A 23,764-nucleotide genomic window follows, 5' to 3' on the forward strand; every position below is an offset into this window, starting at 1 on the left:
GGCACCACAAACCTTTATGTCTTATTGCATAAAATGAAGCTTTGTAAACACAGGATAATGCTCAATTACTGGGATATTGCTGGTAGCCACGATGACACAAAAAATGTTGCCAAGTACCCGTATTCGCCCTTACATGCAGTGAAATTTGTTAATGAATTCAAGGCCATTGATGATATCAATTATAATAAAATTAAGCACAGATCTTCTAATATACGATGTACTTCAACGTGCAGATCTGCCCTATTTTCACAAACAATTTCGAATTTCAATCCTATTTCCCAGCCATTCACAGCAGCACTCCAATGCTGTGTGCACGATCAGCAGAGAGGAACGACTCTGGCCCTGCCAGAGCTGCTAGCAGAACTGCAAATGAAACCGAGGAAAATATATTATATATGTACATATTTCAATTCAACCACTCCCCTCCGCTCCCCCCCCCCCCAAGTTAGAATGCTTGTAATATTCTAGGAAGTAAAAATATCCACTGTGAGAGAAAAGGCGCTGCTGCTGATAATGCATCGTTAGGTTATATGCCCTGAGCTGCAAGCAATGCCGAATGAACTTGGACTAAACGTTACATGAGGGCTCACTCCTCTTATTCCAAGTAACACTCAGTAACATTTCAGGCATTCTCCCACTTCCACCAGAGACAGAGCTTCCTTCACCCCACAAGTGGATAATTAAGGATCACCTCCGTGTAATTTGTTGAGGTAATGAAATGGTGTATTCACAAGCAACGAGCAGCTCCATTTTAGCACTGGCAACCGCAGAGCAGTCGCACCAAACAGTCACAGTGGCTGCTTCAGTGGTCCTGCATCGCCGCATTTCACTCCTTTTTTTTTTTTTTTCCCCTCCTTTTGCAAAGAAGATTTAAAAACGTTTAAAAGCAAAGTTAGAATTTTGACCTTTCATCAGCTGACGCCGCATTACAACATTTCTGTTACCCTGGTACCTCGGAGGTGACGGCGCAGGCTGAAGAGAAGCGGTGCCGCACGCGCTGCCATTCACCCCCCGAGCGGCGGCCCGCTCCGATCCGCAGTGCCGGTACGGCCCGCCCGGCCGGGGCCCCCAGCGCCGCTGCGACGGCCGCTCGCCTTCCCTCACCCGCTGGCACCGCGAAGATACGAGCGTCGGTCACCCAGGAGGACCGAGAAGCGATTAAGGCACCGTTTGGAAAACGCGTTCGCATGAATGGATTCGATTTTCGTTATTATTTTATTTTTGAGCCAACGTTTTCGGCAGGGGGAAACACGCTGACGTTTTCTGAATAAACCCTTCCGTGCCGCGATGTGCGCCTGTGCCGCGAGAGGCATTTTCTGAACCAACGCCGCTTCGTATGAACGAGCCGAGCACGAACCGCAGCGCAACCCCGGCCCGGCGGCGACCCCCCCCGTACCCGCGGCAGGGGGCCGCCCAGCCCCGCACAGACGCGCCGCGCCGTCCCCGTGCCCGTCCCGCGGGCCGCCCGGCAGCGCGCAGCGTGCAGGCATCGCGCCTGAATGGACGGCCAGGTACTTTATGAATGGAGCGATCACGTGCTCCCAGCACCTCCCCGGCTGATATTTCCCACATAACCGTGTCAACAAGCGCGGCACCGCACGGCGACGCGCCGCTCCCGAGCGGCCCCGGCCGCAGCCTGCCCGCGGGCCCTCTCCGCCGCGCCCCGCGCCCGGCCCCGCGCGCCCCGAGAGGCGGAGGGCGGCGAGGCCGGCGGGCCCGGCCGGCAGGTCGGATGGCGTTGTTTTTTTTATGAATGGAGATCGTGGTATGCAAATGAGAGCGATTCACAAAAAAAGAAAACATGGCGGCGGCTCCGGCTCCAGCCCCGGCCCCGCTGACACCGCAGCGGCGCGGCCCGCCCCGGCCCCGCTCCCGGCCCGGCTCCCGCGGCTCGGCGGGGCGCCGAGGGCCCGGGCCGCGCGGCTCCGCGCCGGGCAGCGCTGCGGGGCGGCTCCCGCGCTCTCCTGCCCGGGTGGCAGCGGCCCCCCGCAGCTCCCCAGCGACCCGCAGCGCCCTGCGACCCGCAGCGTCCAGCCGTGCCCGCACGGCCCAACGAAGGGTGGCAGCGCCCGGGCGCGGGGCCGTCAGCCCGAAGCTCCGCGGGCACCCGAACTTTCTTGCGATAAAAGAAGTTTCAGAACGCCCCACGTTCGCGTTTCACCGTCCGGAGGGACTCCCGTGTTCTCTGCCCAACGCTCATCTCCTCTTCCTGCCCCAGAGATTTATTTTTCTTTTTTTATTAGTAGTATTTTTAAGACGTTACATACGCTGGGCTGCAGCCGCACGTCCACGCATTCAGCTCCAGGTCTCCTCTAACCCCGGCACGTTAGAAACACTGAGATCCCTGAGCTGCCTCCTTCCTCTCTTAAAAAATAAAAGTCCCAAGTCCTCATTTAAAAAAAAAAAAAAAAAAAAAAAAAAAAGGGGGGGGGGGGGAAAAAGAAAAAAAAAAAAAAGGAAAAGAAAAAGCAGGGCTCCGGGGCAGGTTTAAGCCGTATTTACACGGACTGACTCATCCAATTAACATTCAGGAGCAGTTTCCTGCAGGATGGAGCTCCCACACGCCCGTTTCCATGCGGAACGCCGCCGAACACCGCGCTCCGCAGACCGGCCCGGCCCCGCCGCCAAGGGGCGACACCGCCACGGCCCCGCGCCCCGACCCGCGCCCCCGTCCGCGCACACGCACACGCGCGGGGCTTACTCGGTGTTAGCAGCCGCCGTCTCCTCGCTCATTTTCCCCTCACCGTGATCCGAGGCGGAGCAGCAGCAGCGGGGCGGCCGGGGCGCAGCCAGAACTCACCAGAAACTTCACCATTGTTCCCCCCCGCCCGCCCCCAGCCGCAGCCGGGCCGGAGCGGTCCGGGTCCCGCAGAAGCACGAAGCCGCCGTATCCGTGCGGATGGCGGTGACGGCGATGCAGCGCTGGCGCGGCGCTCCGCTCTTTCTCCCGCAGTTACTGGGAAGCGGCGCGGCGGCGCCCAGGCACAGCTCCTCGCCGCCAGGCGCAGCGCCGCGCCGTCCTCCCGCCGCCGCTCATCGCTCGCCGCGCTGCCGCCCTCCTCCTCCTCCTCCTCCTCCCGCCCTCTCTTCTCCGCCGGATTCCTGCAGACGGCCGCGGCCCGGCGACGGGGGAGGGGAGGAGAGAGAGAGAGGGGGGGCTGGTGCCAAGGAGGAGGCTGGCGGTGGGGGGGGGAGGGCGGCGTTTTAAGGCGGCTCGGGGATGGGGGGGGAGGGCCGGCCGGCAGCGAGGGGCTGCGTCACGGCGGTGCGGTGCGGTGCGGGGGTGCGGCAGGGAGAGCCCCCGGCCCGCGGAGGGCTGCGGGAAGTTGGGCGCTGCGCTCCTCGCTCCGCCGCCCCCTCACAGGAAAACTGGGCGGAAGCGTCGGCTTCGGGCTCCTTCCGCCGCCACTGCGCGATCCAAAATAACCGCAGGGGAGCGGGGCGGAGGGAAGCGGGTGGCCCCCCCGCACACCCCTCGCTTACACTCCTCCCGCTGCCCGGCCGAGTCCGGCGCTTTGCCCGAGCCCCGCGGCCGCTCGGCTCTCCCAAAGTAGTTCCCGCGGCGTTGCCTCACGCCATTCCCGAGAGCCGCCGCGGAGGGATACGCGCCACAGCGCCGCGCGCTGAGTGGGGCGCCGCGCGGGCCGGGAGCGGCGGGGCTGATGGGTACCCCGAGCGGGGGCTCCCGCCGGGATCCGTCTGCGCCGAGCCCGCGGGATGGAGGCGCGAAGAGGGGCAGGTAAGAGCGGGGGAGCGGCGCGGTGGGGGCTGACGGTGCGCATCCGCTACTTCTGAGGCACTTCTCCCAACTCCAGCCCCGTTCCGTTTTTCCTGGAACCGCTCGTTCCCTTCCCGCTGCCGCACAGCAGCGATGAGCTGTCCCTTTCCTGTGCGGAAACGCAGCGGTTCCCACGCGGCCGTCCGCGGGCTGCTGCCCCTGGGGGGTGGGGAGGCGGGGGAGCGCCTAAGGCAGCGCCGGTAGCGAGGTGGGGAGCGCAGCCCTACCGGGGTTGGAGGGCGGATCGTTGGAATGACGATCGTTGGATTTTCCGGACGGCTTTTCCTTTTTTTTTTCTTTTTTTTTTTTTTCTTTTCGTGATTGAAAGCTCTGAGAAAAAGTTGAAGTGAAGAAAAAGTTCCTGTCAAGTTTTTGAAGGAGGAATTCTCTTTGGAGGGGTGGTTCATAGAATCGTCAGTAAAAACATCTTAAATAGAACCTATTTTATGTATACGTATGTATATATAATCTTCTCTTCCAGGCAAAAGAAGGCATGGGTGGTTAACATTCACTGTAACATTCCTGTTCCAAACTCCAAAGGGGCTCTGCCATCAGCGTGATGGAGCAATCACAGCAAGCTGCTGTCACGCCGCTCTGCTCAGTGGCCCACGTGGCACGTGTTTGCACGCATCCTAAACGTGCCCTGTGATGCTGTCTTCCTTATCAGGGCAGCTTTTGGAGGAGATTTTCTAATTGTTTAGTAAAAACATTTTTTTTCCTAACATGGAACAGTCAAAAATGGATCAGTTATTCATGGCACAATCTAATCTAAATACTAAAAATATACCAGAAACCCAATTTTGCACAATATTACAATTCTCAGTAATTCAAATGCGTGATTTGAATATAGGAACCTCTTGCCTGCTGCCCTGAAAATGTGTTTTGAAACTCAGCTACGGGGACATCGTGTTACTCTACCTGGCAGCGGGAAATCTTTTAGAGTACTTTCTGCCTTGTGATGTGCAGACAATGTCCTGTACAGGAGCGCTCAGGAACCAACTCCATTTGTCATACAGCTATATTCAAACACCTCTGAAAAAAAGAGACATGATGATGACAAAAAGATAGAGAAATCTGCTAGGTTTTTTTAAATACCTTAAATATGTTTATTGTAATAACACTTTTCACTTTGACAATTCAATAAAATGGACTCCGTTGTAATCTGGCACAAATAATTAAAGCTTTTAAGAATGTCTACATTAAGAATAGAGTGTATGCATTTATGAACTGCAAATGTGATACCAGCCACACGACTTTCAGGGATCTGCATGGAGGAGGTAAGTGGAGAAGAGCTCACTGCTTCTTTACCTCTTGTAGCTTCTGCACATGATCTCATGGCTCCATACACATAGCAGAGGTCTTACAAACCATTTCTGTCTCTGAATGTGACAAACAAGACAGAAAAACTGTTGGTTTGTATATTGAATCAGAAATCCTCTTTGTCTCTGCAGAAATTGGGAACATCAGAAAACACTGATATGGAGTGGCCTTTTGCTGGGCAGCAGTTGGTTTCAGAGCCTTCTAGTTTTGTGTTTTGGAGCAGAAAATCGGGTGTTTCGTTCTCAGTGGCTCATTTGAAAAGTATGTTTGAGCCCCACCCATGCAAACAGGGCAGAAGCAAACCAGGCACAGGTGACACCATCCAGAAACCTCAGACAAACCACCACTTCGTGTCCTAAGTGCCACATGCTCTGGGACTTCTCTTCCTTCAAGAGTCACACAAACTCAAATAGATAGACATACATTCTGTGACTGCAGTTGGTTGTTACAGACTTGACTATTTAAAAGTTATGAATGGAAATCTGGCCTTATATGCTCGGAAAAAGATCTTTAGTTGCATCTTACAAAAACTAATTTATTAGTGCTCTGCTTTGACATTTTGACAGCTGTGGGCCTTGGACCTGCAAATATTCTCTGGCCCTGGTTCTAGAGATACTTTTAAATGAGAAATGTAAAGCTCATCAGCTCTTATCTTTAAAAATGTGTGGTTAACAGGAATACTTACAACGAGGCAGCAGTCCACTCTATGTTGGTAAATACATTTACTAAGCAGGTCTAAAGTGCGTTTCTTATGCTACTACTGAACAAAGGACCAGTGTATATTCTGCCCAGGATGCTTATTTACCATTCCTTGAAATAGTTGCACTCATGTCTGTGACATCTCCAATGGAACAGATGGTCAGCAGTGCTTGTGCCATGTAGCGGGCCATGAATCTGTGGCAGAAGAATTATATAGAGAAGATGTATTACAAGGGTTAAGTTGCATAATTCTGATCGGCATGGCATCCACATCTTAAAATCCATAATAGGATCAGCAGCAGTAATGCTATCCAGATCAGTCAGTCATTGCAGAACTTAAATGACCAATTCTTACTTAAGGTTTTAACTCCTACGTGTAAAAGTGTTGAAATCTGCCTCCACAAAACACAGTGATCGTTGCACTCACATCTAGATTCTAATGTTGAGTTTACAAAAAATGGAAGTGGTATGGAGGTTCTGCCATTTTGAAGTAAATGATAACATTACAATCTTTTTTGTAAGAGCTTCCATTCAGAATCAGAGTGAGAGTTAAACGCTGGGTGGTCATTATACATGTACTAATAAGGATTTAACAAAATTGAGCTGATTTAATCTATAACAGTATTTCACAAAGTCAGATTCTGTTAAATTCTCATCAGGAATCCTGCTACTGCATACAGGATAAAATGGTGGGTTTTGGGGAGGCCAATTTTCTGTACGACCTAATAGTGACAGGACAAAGGGGAATGGCTTTGAACTAAAAGAGAGGAGATTTAGGTTAAATATTAGGTGGAAATTCTCTACTCAAAGACTGGTGAGGCACTGCGGCACAGGCTGCCCAGGGAGGCTGTGGATGCCCCATCCCTGGATGTATTCAAGGCCAGGTTGGATGGGGCCCTGGGCAGCTGAGCCGGTGGGTGGCAGCCCTGCCCTCGGCAGGGGGATGGAACTGGGTGGGCTTTGAGGTCCTTTCCAACCCAAGTTATTCTATGATTCTATGATACTTGATCCAATTATCTCCAAGATGTTTTCTAGCAAAATGCAGAACTACATTAGAATAAAATCTATGAATTTTCATGTAGATGGCTCTAACTCAACAGAATATCAACATTTCATAAATTATAGTAGTTATAGGCTGTGCTAGCTATAGATCTGTATGCTGAGCAGTGAACCACACTGGGGAATGCATTCAGGCTAAAGCAAGTGTAGGAAATAAGAACTGATTGGCCCTTCGTGAGGTGCAGTTAAACAGGGAGTGGGTAAACACCCAACAATGCCTGAGGGAACGGATAGCACAGAGGGGGATGAGAAAAGAATGGTAGTGCAAAACTGCTTTTGTTGGGACTAATTTGTGCTGGCCTGAAGCGTAGCCCTTGTGTGTGTGTGTCAAACTGGAGTGAAATTGGGGCCTCAGGACTGTGCTGTTGATTGCAGCACAGCAGCTAAATGCTGCAGTCAGGATCAAGCAGGATAAAAATAAGGAATGCTTCCTTGCTCAGAGGAAGAAATCAGAAAATATGATAAAGAACACATTTTGCTCTTAGTCTCCCATTTCTGTTTACACATGTGCATCAGCACTTAGTTCCAAGTCACTCTTTGAGGCAAAGGTAGAGGCAGAGACAAAATGGCTCTCTTGTACAGAGGCTGATAGGAGTGCTTATTTCTGCTACAGATACTTTTCTTTCGATGTGTTTCTCTTCGTAGCCTATAATCATTACTGCAATTCATGCAGGAGAGTCCCTCACATCTGTCTAGGAGCTCCCTGAGGTGCTGTCGCTGAGCTGGGGCTCCTGGGACTGCCCTGGTTCCCCGCTGCTGTCCAGTTGGGAGGAGCACATCTGGCCTTGCCAAGTACCAGAGCCTGTGGAATATCTGAGTCATCTTCTGGAGATGCTTTTCTGTCTCCATTGACTCCATAGAAAGCCTAAGGCAAGTGTATTTCTAGTTTAGATTATTTGGCAGGTTAAAATTAAGAGGAGGAGAATTCAGGCCAGAAGACTTTTGGCCTCTCAGCACGCTCCAAAGCTGTGGGAAGGTCAAGTATGCTAAAGGAGAGCACAGATGGGGAAGGATGGAAGACGATATTCATCCATCTCCCTCTTCTTTTCCCACAGTGATTTCTAGCCAAGATAGATGATTCTGAGTCTGGAGTAGTGGATTTATGGAGTAAGGCATATTTTATTGTTTCTCAAGTGTTCCGGCAGTGGATGCATTTTTGCCACTACCTTGGCTAAGCCACAGTGTCCATATATATATACACAATGCACACATACACAACATATGGCAAATGGGAAAAGAGCTCCCAGAGCTCCACAGTTCCAACCCTTTCCTTTGAAACTAGGAAAAATATTGGAAACAATTAGGAAAATAAGGGAAGAAAACAGACAATTTTTTTTTTAATTATTAATGGTTATATTAAGAAGTAAATATTTTGAGAACGCACATGAATCTTATTTAGAATTTCATTTCAAACTTAACAGAAATGTTTTATATATTTCTTTCTGGCTTTTTTTGGATCATTATTACTAATACCCAGAAAATCAGGTCCAAAGACCCTCAAAAGTGAAAGTCCCAAATATACTCTAAAATTAAAGTAGGGCCTGCTGGGTGGCAGCTGGGGACAGATCCACTGCGGTCATTTCAGTTTCTAGAAAATAGGAAACAGAGGCGGATTTCTGCTCCACACGCAGCAGTGTGCTATCTGGGGGAAGCTGTGGTGTGATGCTGGGTGCAGACTGCACACTCAGCACTCCTGATCCTTCCCCAGCTCCACGCTCCTGTGCTGCACAGCCACCTGCAGTCTGTGTGCAAACAGCACAGCACGATGGAATGAGGGCCTGCAACATGGAAGGGTGGAAGATCTTTCAGCCCACGCACCATGGTCCATTGTATGTGCACCTTTAATTCATTTCAGTGCACAGCTGGGAGGTTAGTTTAAACCACCCAACATCCAAGGGAGTTAGAGCAAACCTGTTTCTTTTTAAGCAAAATGGGCAGGGATCATTTACACAGCTTTTCAGCACGTTCAGCCATGAGGAAGGAGCTTCCTCAATCTCTCAGCTTCCAAGGGAGGACAATACTTACCCCACCCTCATTTCTCTCACCTCTCAGTATGTGATAGGACATGCCCACTCTATTTTTAAAGGTGTCTCAGAGATTCAAACAGGTACATACCTGTGCTTTTTTTTTTTTTCCCAAGCTTTTCCTTTCCAATACTTCCAAAAAGAGACCCAGAAACAGATGTGCAATGTCTGAAAAGGGACTGGTAGCTCAAACACAAGTGAATATCATAGGTGTTCTTCAGAAAAAACACTACATGATGCCAAGAGAGCATTTGCCTTGTACCACCCCACCACCTGATTACTTTGGGATCTCCTTCCATAATGCTCCTAGCTGCCATTTTAATGACATCTTTTTATTTAAAAAACCTTAAAACTTGGAGCTTTCTGTGTGGGACTTATTTCTTTTTGTTCCTCCTTGTTTCTGCTGCAGAGCAGGGTAGCAATTGAGCTGCATGTGTCATTATTCCTAGGACCCACATAGAGCTGTGCTAAATTAACTAATGGCATGATTATAACATCAAACAAACTCAATTAAATTGTTATGAATGCATGCTGCCTCCTGTGGAAAAGCTGTAACTTAGGGAGGAGACTTGGAATTTAAAACAGAATATAATTTAAAAATCAAGAACCCACCATAGAAGGTTTTTGGTATTTGTACTGGATGCTTTAGTTCCTCCCTCTTTATGACGAAGCAAATCAATTCCTTTATGAAAAAAATAAATAACTCTTGCTTTTCTTAAATAATAGAGATTGCGAGTGTTATCTTAGAATTGTAAATTACTTCAGATCTGGACTACTTTTGATTCCAATTGTCTGAGAGATTGTTCTTTTTCCTGAGATAATTTTGAGGGAAAATGTCCTCTTGCTTACTTCCTCAATTCAATTCAAGCTCAGCCGTGCAACTCTGTAGGAATTCAGCGCTGTGAACTGGCAACTCTTGGACGAGTCTGGATCTCTGGGTTAGTGGCTGACTGAGAGCAGATATCCAGCACTGAGACGGCTGAATGAGCCTTTGCAAGCACTTTCTATGATTTAAAGAATGATCAGCCTGGCAAATTGGTGCAATTCTTTTGGCTCACTCAGATCCTAAACTACTTCAACATCTCTGAGCTGAGACATAACACAAGGTCCTGATTAGTAGTGTTTATTAAAAGCCCCATGGCACTTTCTGCCCAAGCTGCCTATAGATGGGTAATCACATCCACAGTTACATAATGAAGATAAACATTTTGCGGCGTTATAAACTCTCCTGCTGTGAAGCATAAACCACCCACGGACTGCCTGATTTTAGGAAGAACCCTCTCTATTACATAAGTGTTCAATATGGGGGTTTCTTGCACCTGCCTCTGAAGCATCTGGTACTTGTCACCTTCACCAACAGGATTCTAGACTCAATGGACAACAAATCTGAGACAATATGGCAATTTTTATGTAACCAAAGCCTCTCGGTGATACGAGTACATGTCATCGCCCTTACTGATGTGTCTGCTGAGTACCTAAGGCTATTTAAGATGTATATTTTATATTCTTCCTTAAAAGTTCATTTTAAAACTGCTTGATGCAAGGTAATACTGTAGGAATTGCTATAGGAATGTGCAAATGAGTGGGACTACATTCATGTGTGTGATTGTGGGTGACTTCTGAGTACATTGCTGTTCATGAAGAAGCAATGAATTGCTGGCAGAGAAGGTGGGAGTGCTATTACATAAGCTGGAGCTATCCAGGATATATTTGCCTTGTTCTCAGATGCTTTGTACATTTCTCTTCTAAGAAAGAGTGGAACAGGTATAATTGCTGTATATTGGCCACATCTTACCTTAGATTACCTAAACTCTCCCTACAGAGTTTAGCTTGTGTATATTTCTGATCATCCTTAAGGGATAAATACTACCAAAATGCTTGTCAGTAATTAGAAAGAATCTACAAAAGAGATCCACATCAAGGGATTTTTATCATTTATAGGCAAAAGAATGATAGATACCTTCTGTTAAAGTAACATCACTGATTTTGAAGCATTCTTCAAGTCCTAGTCAGGGTACTTGAGAAATGAAAATTCTCGTTTTCTTGAGAATACATCAGGCTCTGGAATGATAAACGACGATGTTTAAATCAAAGTATTTCCCTTCTGGCTCATACTGAAATCTCATTGATATTTCTGAGAATTAAGCAAATGAGTCAAGTTAAGTGCATCCTTGACCGCCTTGTGGCTTTTAAATAGTAAAACTTCCTGCCTCTCTTAAAACATGTCTAGGTGTTTCCCAAATAGAAGTGCACAGCAATGTAGTGAAACTTTTTATTGTGGGAAATTAACAATATTGTATCTAATTGAAACTTAATGCTTGTTAAATATAAAACTTGGCAGTGTTAGATGCTACATACATTAGTTAATAATGATATTGAACACTTCAAAGCTCAGATTAATCTGAAGCTCTCCAACTAATAGACTTTGTGAAAAGCCCTCCAAATATTTTCATCCGTGGCTGAGCTTCCCAATGTATCAGTTCTTTGTCTTTTTCCTGGTGCACTGATTGCAACTGTCACTGAGTCACACAGCTTACTGTGGGACTGCAGCCAACTTGATTACAACAACAACTTGTGAACCATAAAAAGGTACTCTCAGAACTTAAGGAGAGCTGAATGCTAAAGAAAAAGGACACTAAATCCATCTGAAAAAGAGCGGGCTTGAAGAGTATTTTTGCATCATTCTCACTAGGTTATGAGTAAAGAAATTAGTCCATAATGGATAAATTAGATCTTTTGAGGCATCAAAGACAGCTACAGATGAAAAAGATTTTAAAGTCATCTGGAGTTTACCAGGTGCTGTTAGCGCAGCGATCACAGACACAAAGATTTAGTGGCAAATGCAAAAAAAAAAAAAAAAAAAAGATCTTAGATCCTGTCAATGTAATTCAGAAAAATTAATTTTTCAGTAAAATAACTACTCACCAGCTGTCTAGGAGTATTTGGCATCTTTGGTAAGTAAATAATAACTCTTAAATTTTGTTATACGCCAACAGTTGCACAGATGATCTTTACACTACAGCTGGTAAATACAGAGTAGGAAAGAACTAAGCTACTGTCCTTTAAGAAGGGTGGGGGGGTGGGGTAGAAAGCACTGTTATTAGAAATAATATCACAGCCTTTTTTGATTACTGAATAAAAAGTTGTCTTCCTGACTTCCATATCACAGCATGGCTCACATCAATAAGTGAGGAAAGAGTACTTGAGCGCTCAGTATTTTAGCATATATATCTTACATGAATTCAAAGGGAGCTGGATATATTGATAACTGTAAAAGGTTTCAGTCCAGTTGGTGAGACACTACTTTCATTTGAAAACTCAGTTTTGCATTAAATAAGCCAATACTGAGTATTGAGGTGTGCGACATTAATTTGAGTTACGCAGCTGCGCTGACATGAGCAACCTCATCCATATTTTTTTCCCCTTTACTACCCAAGTTCATATTACAACTACCTAGAGTAATTCACTTCCACACTCACAGCAGGAACTGACTTCTATCATCATTTCTTAATTAGGAGGAAACATCCAAGTTTCCACCCTAAAGTTATTTATGATCAGATTATATCCGTGTTCTCAAGACACTATTGTCTCTCGCTTCAACAGCTGTTTTCCCCCTTGAGGCATTCCTAGACCTTTGTTAACACAAGTCCCCATACTTGTGGATGATCCAGACCATAGTCTCTCTGTCCCTTCCTGTATGACAGGCTCTCCATCTCCAAGATGGGTTGAACAGCTCATCCCAACACTTTCCTGAGCTTGAATTTATGCTACTTGAACGTGAATCACAGAATATTTCATATGAAGTACTGCAGGGATGTGCACTGCACTAAAGGTATTAATCTTCCTGCATCTTCAATACAGCTTATGAATGTGTTTCTCTTTTTCTTTGGTTATGGCAAGTTAGTAGCTCAGAATAATTTTGTATTCAGTTAATGCACTCATGAAGTTCTCCTCCTGAGCAGTTTCTAGATAAAGAGGCCAGATCTTAGAGTAGAACGTTTGTCCATTGTTCATAACCTTTTTTTTGGCCTTTGAATTTCATTTCTGTTAATCCAGTCCTCTCTATTATCCAATTCTCTCTGCACTATCTCTATGAAGAGCACTTTCCTCTGCCACTAGTCCCCTACCTACCTGTGACACCTACATGCATGGGGTACAAACAATGCTCATCTGAAGGACAGTGCTGGAGGAACTCTGATTGGTCCCTTTCCAGCTTCATGCTTTACTTTCAGCACTTAATGAGAAGCAAAATGCTGGACACAGACATCACTGCTCCTATGTTTGGTTTTGTTTTTTTTTTTTTGTTTTTTTGAGATTTTAAAACACATTTTGTAGAACAAATCATTAGAGATGCTAGAGACAGAGGCTTGATTCTCTCACCTAAAGGCCTTAAAGCCATTTCAGTCCTTCAGTATTCTCCCTACTCTCACAACTCACAAACAAGTGAACTGCCAGCAAATGTTAGAATGGGAGCATTTTAATGATTTCAGAACATTTAAGAGCAAATAAATAGTATTAATTTTCAGAGTAGCTATAGAACAGAATCAAAGTCTGAAGCTTGATTTAATGCAGAATTTGGTTTGGAAGCAATTGGAAGATCTATAGCTGCTCTACCTCCATCCAAGTTTGAATCAAAACCATGAAAATCAAAAGACTTTGTGAGAAAGGAGTTTGAACCTACAGATCTGAATAAACCTGGCAAACACATCGTGGAACAGTAGGGCAGAAGCCATCCTTACTGTTTCAGTTTAATCTGCAAATCACAAAACTGCATCAGAACTAGCAACAATTTATATCATTCTTTACAGTTCCAGTATACAAGGCAAGACATAAAGACTAAACGAACACCTACTATCTGCTTTCTCTCATTTCTTAGATTGTAAACTGTTTGAGGTAGGGCTGGTTTTAAGATTATTCTGTTTCCATAGTGCTTGGCAAAATAGGTCTTATTCTTCGTGGGCACTATAGTAGGAAATGCCATTTCTCAAGAAGTATGGACAAAACCTGCCTTGTTGTCAAGGAATCATGGATAATACTAACATCTTAAATATTTCCTCTTATTCTCTATGTTCTGTAAATATACATTTTTTAAATCTTACACGGTAAATGATAAAGTACATATATTTGCTCTACAAATAGCATTGTTCTGTTAATATAATGACCAAATCCAATTTGCAAATATACATAAATTTAATCAGGTTTTAGAAGCTATTTTTAGTTCTTTCCATCATACCCAAGCTGCAATGCGTATGGTATGAAATTCCTGGATCTCCCCTTTGTTTAAGAGGACAATAGGATTTAAAATTATATTCTTGATTTTCTGAGACTGATTAAAGTGCTTCAGCATAGCTGAGCTGTGCAGGTGTAAATTGTCTGTGTGTGGGAGGAAGAGACAGGATTGCTTCTCTTCAGCCTCATCTGATTTTCACTACAGCAAACAGCTTCTTCCCCTTTATGAAATGCGTGGCAGTTGATAAGCATTCTGCTCCTCTTGTAATCTGGGATGCTGATGAAGTGTTTCCACTTACTCATTCTAGATGGAAAATGTAGGCAAGTACAAGGCAGAACACATAGTGGGAATTATGCTCTGTGTTTTTTGTGGAATTCTTCTGTCGCTAAATTAATCTAATATCTGCATAGTGCCCTTGTTTTAATCTTTCATACACCTATACAGCCATTCACAAATACATGTGTAGCCATGCACATATGCACAAGTACATGCACAGATATACATACATATGCATGAACATATAAAAAGGATTATATAAAATATAAAAAGGTATTTATAAATTAATAAACTTTCTCAGCTGCTTTTCTATCATGAAATTATGCCTACTGGTCAGTCTTTGATACTGGTACTGTCAACTTGTCTACAGGGCTCAAGGATCTCACTGAGCTAGCTTTGAATATACACATAGTAAGGAATCAAATAAAGAAGTCTGATAGCATTTGCAGAAAAACAGGAGGGACCAACAATGATTCTCTATCTACAGCTCACAGGAAATGCATTGGGAGACTAGATTATTGCTGAAGCATCTAGATCATTTGCCTAAAGATTTGTGTTGTATATTTTTTCCTGCTGTGATTTGCCCAAGGTTGCACTGAGTCTCTGTGGTAAGAACATGAATTGATTCCAGACCTCTTGATTTCAATCTAATATGTTAACTGCACATTATTCTCCTGCAGTTAGTAGAAAATATATACCTGAAAATATTATATATCTGAGATTGCTGGAAACTGTTATTTATCTTGACTGGCTATGAAACAATTAAGAACAATAAGAGTTAAGTATACTAAAAGTGGGTTAGGAAAGTTTTTTTTTTGTAAATTAAGAAGTTTTAAGAGCCTCAAGAGAAAATCTAAGAGCAAAACTTTCTTGGCAGTCAATGACAGATTTTATAGATAACTCCAAAAAAAAAAAAAAAAACCAGAACAAAACAAACCCAGTGCAAGAGTGCTAATAAAATAACCATTGTTTTCTTCAATTACCTGACAGGAAAGAATCTTGCTATTTGCAGGACAGAGACTACATAGAGAGCTGCAAGAGGCCATGCAATGGAAAATAAGTTCTGAGGATGTATTTCAGACTCCTGTCTTTTTAGATTCCTGCCAGTGAAGTCTTGAGATATGGTCTGTTTGCTGCTGTGCCCTCCTGAATGAACCTAGTAATTACCTGTATTCAAATTGATAATCATCTGAGCAGCACTCCTGTAAGTATAGTTCAAGTTTCAAAACAGAAAAAGAAAGTACATTTATCTTCTGGCACGAGGAGGAGTCAAACAAAACAGTCATTCAGCACATTGAGCTTGTGTTCCTCTTCCTGCTGAAACCATCAGAAATGTGTTGATGTGGTGTGTCGTGGTTTAAATGGTTTCATAAGATAAATATTTGTCAAAATATTTTATCCCATTTTTTCTATTTCTGGACTTTAAAACAAATATTCATACTGCCAAATATGCATGTGTTTACTTGTAAATCCTCAGTTTTGCTTTTAGAAGATACGCTTTTTGAAATCTTCTTTTGCCTGGCCAACAGTGCAAGGGACGTTATCACAGGAGATATATTGTTACATGGAATTTATACTTTCACAATTATTTGCTAACCAAACTACTCCATCAGCCTTGTGTTTTAGGTATTAGTTAAGGCACTCCTGCAGCTATCTGACCCTGGGACAAACAACAAGAGCTGCGGAATGTAAAGGAAGCAGCCTCTCCTCTTGTCTAAACCTCTGGACATTTCAGCTGGATTCACTTAGATTCAGATATATCAGATTGCTTTTCCTTTGTTCTTTAATCTTTCCACCACTCTTTTTCCTTCCTCCCGTAATGTCAATAATGTTGATTTTTGTTTTATCTCCCATTAGTAATAGAGTCAATCAATGGCTTTCAGGACTGGTGAGAGCTGACATTTACTTTGGAATTACCCCAATCTGCCAGACCAATCTTGCCATCTCCTGTGCTGACCATAACCATACTTCACTGCTCACAAAGATGCTAGTGATTATTTATATCAATTGAAATACATGCAGTAAGCTTTGACAGCATCATAATGAATCTTCTGATGACAGTTCTCTTGTGGTTCAGATGCTTCGCTGTTTCTCTCAGATCCTTCATTTTCAAGTCTACCATTTAGTTTTCCACAATCTTTTGTCATTTGCTCAGTTGAGGTGAAGAAATGTGAAGTTCTAAAGCTGATGCGTGCTATTGCTTTCCAAATTCCACAGAGATTCTTCAAACGCTGTGTAGCACAGTAAATTTCTCAGACAAATCAAGCTAATATGAATGAAAAAAAAAATCCAAAAATCACTGATGTAAAATTATGTATCTTCACGATCGAAAGGCTCTCATGGGATAGAGAAACACACAATATATGCTGCTCTGAAATTACTCAGAACAGCTGAAGAAGTCATCTTGCTATTCTTAGAAACAGTTCTGAGAACATTGCCTGTGCTGTGTGATCACAAATAAATCCTACTTCAGCACAAAACCCACAAAGACTCAGAAGGTGGCGCCTTTCTGTGGCACCTTCAGATCAGGATACCCTATTCCATGATTTTCGATGAATCATTGAATCTTTCTGAACAAAATCGTTACTATCACATCACTGCCATCCTGATAATAGATAATAGATCTCTTCCCATTGTTGACTGAATAATCACCAGCTGAAAAATGCAGTAGCTAGTATCAAACTGTACACAGGGAGCAGGAGTTTCAACATGCATCAGCCAACGTGATGAACAGCTCAAAGATGAAATGGTTTTCTCTGACTTGAAGTAATCTATTTTTAATATTAGATTTTTAACACGAGACTGAGTAATTATATAGTTATTCATGTAGAAGCTCTTCCCATATTACGTGGTTCTCAGACTGCACCTAACAAAGTGTGACTAGCATTTAAAATAAATCCCTTTCCTGATCATCCCATCCACAGAAAACATTTCAAGGAGAGATCCAATACACAGGAGATAACTTCTACTCTTATTCACATTTACTTGAAATCCATCTTTCTAGATTTCAAAATAGTTCCTGAGCTCACTTCACACTGATTTTGCATTCTCTTCCTCTCTTCTTTTTCTGCCCTTCTGTGAATCATTCTCCCATGCATACCACACGTTTTTTCAAACAAATGCGGCCTGTAATTCTTATACAAAAACTGGAATTGGCGAAAATTTGATATTTTCCTAACAGTTTCATTGAAGATTTCTACTTCAGACTTACTTCCTCTGCAATATATTACTAATTTAGTATCCTGAATAAGATATATAAATCTACCAGGTTTTATAATGCTTGACTATATGAACAAACAAGTTCCTAACAACTGGAAAGAAGAGAAATGCAATCCCTTTCCACTAAGACTGGTGCGTACAATAGGCTGAGAACTTCCATCAGACTATTTGCATGAGAAAGCTTTCTGTAATAAAGCCATGTAATCATACAGTGCAGACTATTCCTATAAAACACCTAAGTAAATTTTTACACCATTTTCACCTTCTGCTATTTTGGGTCTGCCATCATTAAGATCAAGATCCGAAATAACCCTTCAATAATACCCTATTTTTTTGTTATAGTCATAACACCCTTATGGTATGAAGTCCATTACTCTCTCGTATACTACAAATCAGGAAATTGTGTGGAATCATATTTGCCCATTGCTATTTTCTTTGTCATTTGTATATTTTTTCCTTTTTTTTTTTTTTTTCATTTATAATCCTTTTGTTTTCTACAGAAGAGGCTGAGCTACCAGAAGTCAATATATAAAAAAGCTAAGCAACGTACATGAAGAGTCAAAAAAAAAAAAAAAAAAAAAAAAAAGCCTGTGGAGACCAGTGCTCTGTTCTGTGAGAAGTCTGCAGAGAAAGACTTTAATAAAAAGTAATTAACTGTACTCACTTATGTTCCTCTTGTTTGAAATATAGTTTTAGATCCTATCTGAGATTAGGAAACATACAAACACAAACCTACATATGCAACTAATTTCATCAAAGGGATGGGAGGGGTGACTAGAAGAGATCAAATGCTCTTTCTTGCCATACTTTGTCACAAGAAAAAGTGAGCATCTGGGAGTGGAAGGGGTAAAAAAAAAAAAAAAAAATTCACCCATATGTTCTAATTATTGATTTTCAATGCCTTTGTCCTCTGCTCTTGGTGGGGAAACATAACAGCAAGTATACTGTCCTCACAGAAGTGTCTGACAGTTGCTTTCCCCATGTTTTGATTTAAAAAGTGATAGATCACTGTGTAAGAATCAAGGCAATGCTGTCCCTTCTAGGTCCTTCCAGTTATGGTTTCATCCAGATCCTACAAAGAGAAGAGCATGTGGGGTACTGCTGAGCATGCTTGCCAGTAGCACCTAGAAGAGCACTTCACACAGCATCATTTTTCTTCTGACTCTGGAAAAGATGGACAACAAAACCACACTGTCCATGTGAGTAGCCATGGGCCAGTGCAAGCTTCCTGCCAGAGGCATGCACCAGACTGTGCTTAGGGAGGTAAAAGTTTCTGGGCTTGAGGATCAGGGTCAGGAAGGCTCTAGAAGATAGACCTTGCACTTACAGAGAAGCTGATAGACTTGTGCCATGACTATAAGAGATTTCAGTTCTAATATTCTCTAATATAATACCAGTTCCTTGTGATTCCCCTTGCCTGGGGCAGGGGCTGGGCTGTGGCCCAGAGTTGGCAGTACTGGCAGCACTCTCCCTCAAGGTTATCTCCTTTTTCTCCCAGTGTCACATCACATCTGTGTGGAACATGTTTTTCACCACAGTGAGAAATAAATTTAACTCACAAGACTCTTATTACTCAAAAGGAGTGAGGCATATATTTAATATCAGTGCTGGCATTTTTTGAAAGCTTTGTCAGTTATGTTTCCTGCTGCGTTCAGAATTCTCATCTGCTCAATAAAACAGTTCCTACCCCTGTCCACCCCCCAGGCAATCTCAATTGCCAATTCTCAAATCAAAATATTCCAGCTCTTTAGAGCTTCTTCCTCTTAAAAAAAACACGTATGTATATATATAGTGCCAATACTAAAAAATAAGCAGATTTAGCATCAAGCTTCTGCTTGGTTCAGTCACACATCTTAGTCAAAATTTCAGAACTGAGTAAGGCATTAAGCACACTTCTTCTATTGTCCATTTTTCAGTGAATTACTTAGTAAGTGTAAAGCAGTAATTGGCTGCTGAATCTTGTGTCGTATAGCCTGACTCTCCCTGGGGCCACAAGTACAAACACTGAATGAGACTCAGGTTGTTCATGTTTTCTTATGCAGGACTGGCAGGTGGGCCAATAACTGACATCTGCATGTAGATTCAGTTCTTGTTGATACAAGGGGCTGTTCCCACACAACTGATGTTTGCGTGAATTTTGTCAGCAACTTCAAGAGGATCAAGATTATTTCTCAAGCAAATAATTGAAAATCTAAACCAATGCACTTTCGCTACTCAGATTATCTTTTCATTGTTACTGGTTGCAGATGAATTCAAATCTGTGTAAAGACACCTATCTGTCATCAAGCCCTCTGAGAAAGGTGCTTGTATACACATGCAATTTTGCACCTCCTTATTTCAGTTCAAGCAATACTAACAGTAGATAGTAGTTGCCAGTCTTTAGTTCCCAAACAAAAAGCTGTTTATTAGACAACTAAGACAATATCTATATGCATGCAAAATCTAATTTCAGAAGGAACACATTTACCTTGGAAGTTACTCTGCTCACTAGAAAAACAAGCAAGCCTCAAGTCCTGAAATTCTGAGCTAACAAAGAATACATTCAGCTTAAGAATATATAAGTTCACAGGGCAATTTAAAATGTTGTCCATAATTTTGTGCAACACAGATAAAATACTACCATTATATTTCTGAAACATCTGCCCTTTCTTTGCATGAGTGTTGTGACAGTCAGGCTTAAACTGATCAGAATAATTAAATAACATGGTGATAGTACAGAGAATAAACATTGCAGAGAACATAATATAATTTCTTTCATTAATTCTGCATAGCACATTCTCTGCTAAGCATAAGAATGACAGTGAAATGCATGATGTTTTATCATGCAAATACTTTACACATTAAATGAACTGAAAACCTGATCAGTTCATTAACAATTATCTTCCTGCATAAAAGATCTCAGCTATACTTCAGTATAACAGAATATACAGTAAAGATTGCCTAAGTTTTAAGTTCCACATCTGATAGAGTAAGCAGGGAATAACTACGCGCATGATATGGCTGTCCGGAACTTCTGATTCCTACCAAAGATCAGTCAAGCTGGTTGGACTTGTAAGACTGGAGCGTTACAAACCCAGGGTGCCCCTCGTGGACAGAATATCAGTCTTCCTTACCTCTCTTCATCTTAATGTATGTGTGTTTCTGTACACACAGGTATGCAGCAGAGGACATAAGGGAATGTTGTAACTCGTAAATAAGTAACTTGATGGGACACCTGTGTACAAAGAGTGTTATCTTAAGAACACCACAAAAGCTTTATCTGTAGCTTTGCCAAAATGAAGCAGTATGTGTTGGTTGGCTGTTCTTCATACTGGGATAGGAATGTTCAAACAAGTCCCTTTAAGGTAGACTTAGGGTACTGAAGGGGTTTAATGCGCTGCACAGTTAGCCTGAATTTTTAGCACCGAGGAAAAGTCAATGTAACTGTGTCACAGCTTGGGAATAGCAGAGGTAGAGCAGTTACCAGAGGATTCAAAAAGTACTTCTATTAATTTAAACAATGAAAAACAAGTTAATTGATTTCATTCATGATTAAAAAAAAAATAAAATCAGGCTATGCCGGAAGTTCAGAATACAGTCACATTTTAAAACACCAGTAAATTGTCAGCTGATGCCTGGACAATTATGTATTTCTTAAACAGATCTGTGCAGATAATCACATTGCTTACAAGGAAAGAAATAGAGAAAAGGGTTTATTACTCTGTATCTGCCAGCATTTTCAGTCATTCTTCTATCCTGAGAACATCTGGATTGAAATGCATTGTGCTCACCTTAATACCTTTAATAGTTCAGGAGATGCATCCTACAAAAACTGCTGCTGGTAATGTGCTTAGTTCTAAACAGTAACCTGCAACATACTTTCCTCTGATGAAAGTCAGACTCAAGCAAGGCTATGGGAATTCCATAGCCACAGCAACTTGTGCCCTTCCACACTGCTGAAAGTCAGTGCAGGTCAACTTTGGTCAGGCACCCAACTTTTCTCAGCCCAGGGACATTGAACCTTTGGATATTCTCGGTACTCAAAAACTGTTATCTTACACATGAAAGATAGAATCACGTCTACAAAAAAAAATAGTCAAATGTAAATCAGGCATCGCTGATCTGTGACAAAAGGTCTCTAGCACTGAAAATGGACCCGAGATGCGTGGACCTACAACTGAAACGTCAAAGCTTAGATCCAGCCAAGCTGAAGTCAGCACTTTCCTTCACGTTCTCCTTCATTGCAGGCTTCGAGATACAAAACACCGTTATCAGCATCTCATGTTAAGCTTGTAAGATTTAATTTAGAATATTTGTACAATCGCCTTAAAGTTTTTATGCACAAGGCATAATAGAGGTAAAAAATGCTTCCAGAATGAAACTTTTAATATAATCCTCTGATATCCTGAAACATGATTTCCTTCTGCCTATTTTGTAAGTCAATTAAAAAGAAGCTAAATCCTGACTTTAGAACTGAGTATCAACGGCACTCACAGCTCAAAAATGATGCCACCCACAAAAAATAACTGAGTGAATACATTCAAATTTTTTTTTTTTTAAGAAAACAAGATCTTTCTAAACAAAAGTTTGCACCAATAACAGATTTTAGTCACTTCCCTTCTCTTTTCTACTGCACAGTGCCGTAGTATATTCTCCAGGCCCTGAGCCAACTGGCACAGCCTCATCCTATCAGCACTGCTAACACCTCTCTCTGCCATTCCAAGTCAGTGGCTATATGCAAACCACTACTGGAAGTGGTCACTAGCCTATGTTGACTCCTAAATTATACTTAGAGGCTGTCTGGCAGAATATTGCAGTGGACAGCATAATATGACAGCACAGGCAGTTGGGTTCTACAGCTGGGCATAGCCAAAGAACAGATACAATTGTTGTTTTATTTTTTTAAATAAAAACAGAAAGCAAGTAGTCATCTTGTATCAAATATGTTTTATGACTCATACATAAACCCACTATCAAGTAAAACTACAACACAGAATGGTTTTATTTCACAAATTACCCACTTCTTACTGGGTCAAAGCCCATCCTTATCCATTTAAGCACTTCAGCTGGTGACTTTTTCCTTGCACTGAAATCCTGTTTGGAGGACTAAAGCATCTTGTATCATTTGGACTGATGATGGGAAAGGCATTAAGAACAAGGGAGCAACAACAGAAAGACTAGCATGATAGAAAGATGCTATAAAGGAAGAGATTGCTCACCTGTATCAGAAGATTCTAGGTTTGTAAGGGAAAGCTTCACTAAGGAGAAACCTCCAGAAAGAGACCCTTCTCTAGGGGCAGTCAGCCATTGAATAGAATCTAAGAGAGGTGCAGCCAGGTTCCACCCCTTCCAGTCACATGAATTGCCTTCACCTGTGCTCTCAGGGCTGACCAGGTCTTTTCCCTGATTGCTCTGTCAGTGGCTCAGGCCATGATTCAACAGTTACCATACATGTCTCATATAACATGAAAGAACATTTGCATGAAATGAAATCAATATGCACTAATAAAACTAAAGTACTACTGAAATATTTAACTGGTTTATCCCACACTACTTTTACAAAGTTGTAAAGTTTAACACCATTTTAAAGATGGAGAAAATTAAAGCAATGAGACTAAGGCCAAGAGGACAGCTAGGAAGAGACAGGAAATAACTGGAGCTGTCTCTATGTTGCAGAATTTTAGCCGCATTCATGAGAGATTTATATCACTTTGGATAGAAGAGATTGAAACATTGGATTCTGCTCTGAGTTATATAATTTTGAGTTTTAAATCTCAGTTGTGATCTTGTCTGAGATCAGTCTCCAACTGATTTATAGTTATTTATATATATATATCAGCTAACAATGAATATACTTCAAATCACAAGGAAGTGAGAGTTTTGTAAGAGGAAGATTAACACAGCTAATAAAAGTCTTTTTTTTTTTTTTTTTTTTTTTTTACATAAGAAAGAGTGGGCAAAGAAAAGGACTTTTTATTTAGACAAATTAAAGAACCACTATGTTCAGCCATGGCCAACTGCTTAACCACGACTTTGTGATGAATTTGACAGAAACATATCCACTTTCTCCCGGAGAACTGCTTATGCCAAGTCTTTGGGAAAGGGGAATATATTGTAGCCACAGAAGCTGCCCCTGACTGCCTGGGAATTGCCTTTATACACAGCCTATCAGCAATCCAG

The 23,764-nt window shown here is 42.6% G+C and overlaps 2 protein-coding genes and 1 long non-coding RNA gene across 4 annotated transcripts in view; 1 reads left to right on the top strand and 2 right to left on the bottom strand.

The window, feature by feature from the left end:
- Positions 1–3,265, bottom strand: part of SPRED1 (sprouty related EVH1 domain containing 1) — a 58,147-nt gene extending 54,882 nt beyond the window's left edge. The window contains exon 1 of one of the 2 annotated variants that reach the window (XM_090141255.1): positions 2,268–2,395. Coding sequence is in view for 1 of the 2 variants with exons in the window: in XM_031593731.2 (XP_031449591.1) it covers positions 2,702–2,733 (32 nt within the window). In the remaining variant the exon portion in view is untranslated. Of the gene's footprint in view, positions 1–2,267; positions 2,396–2,701 lie in introns of those variants that run through there. The other variant, XM_031593731.2, reaches the window with a different exon arrangement.
- Positions 3,221–23,764, top strand: part of LOC149917831 (uncharacterized) — a 72,936-nt gene continuing 52,392 nt past the window's right edge. Inside the window, exon 1 of the mRNA XM_090142051.1 lies at positions 3,221–3,739. Coding sequence (XP_089998177.1) covers positions 3,221–3,739 — 519 coding nt within the window. The remainder of the gene's footprint in view (positions 3,740–23,764) is intronic.
- On the bottom strand, positions 8,547–22,871 carry LOC116229322 (uncharacterized). Its single transcript, XR_004166988.2, has 3 exons — positions 22,804–22,871; positions 10,841–10,941; positions 8,547–8,634 (listed from the first exon to the last, which is right to left on the bottom strand). It is a non-coding gene; the product is annotated as an uncharacterized LOC116229322 (long non-coding RNA).

The sequence above is a fragment of the Phasianus colchicus genome, chromosome 5, assembly GCF_987193195.1.
Source record: "Phasianus colchicus chromosome 5, bPhaCol1.hap1.1, whole genome shotgun sequence".
Taxonomy (NCBI): Eukaryota; Metazoa; Chordata; class Aves; order Galliformes; family Phasianidae; genus Phasianus; species Phasianus colchicus.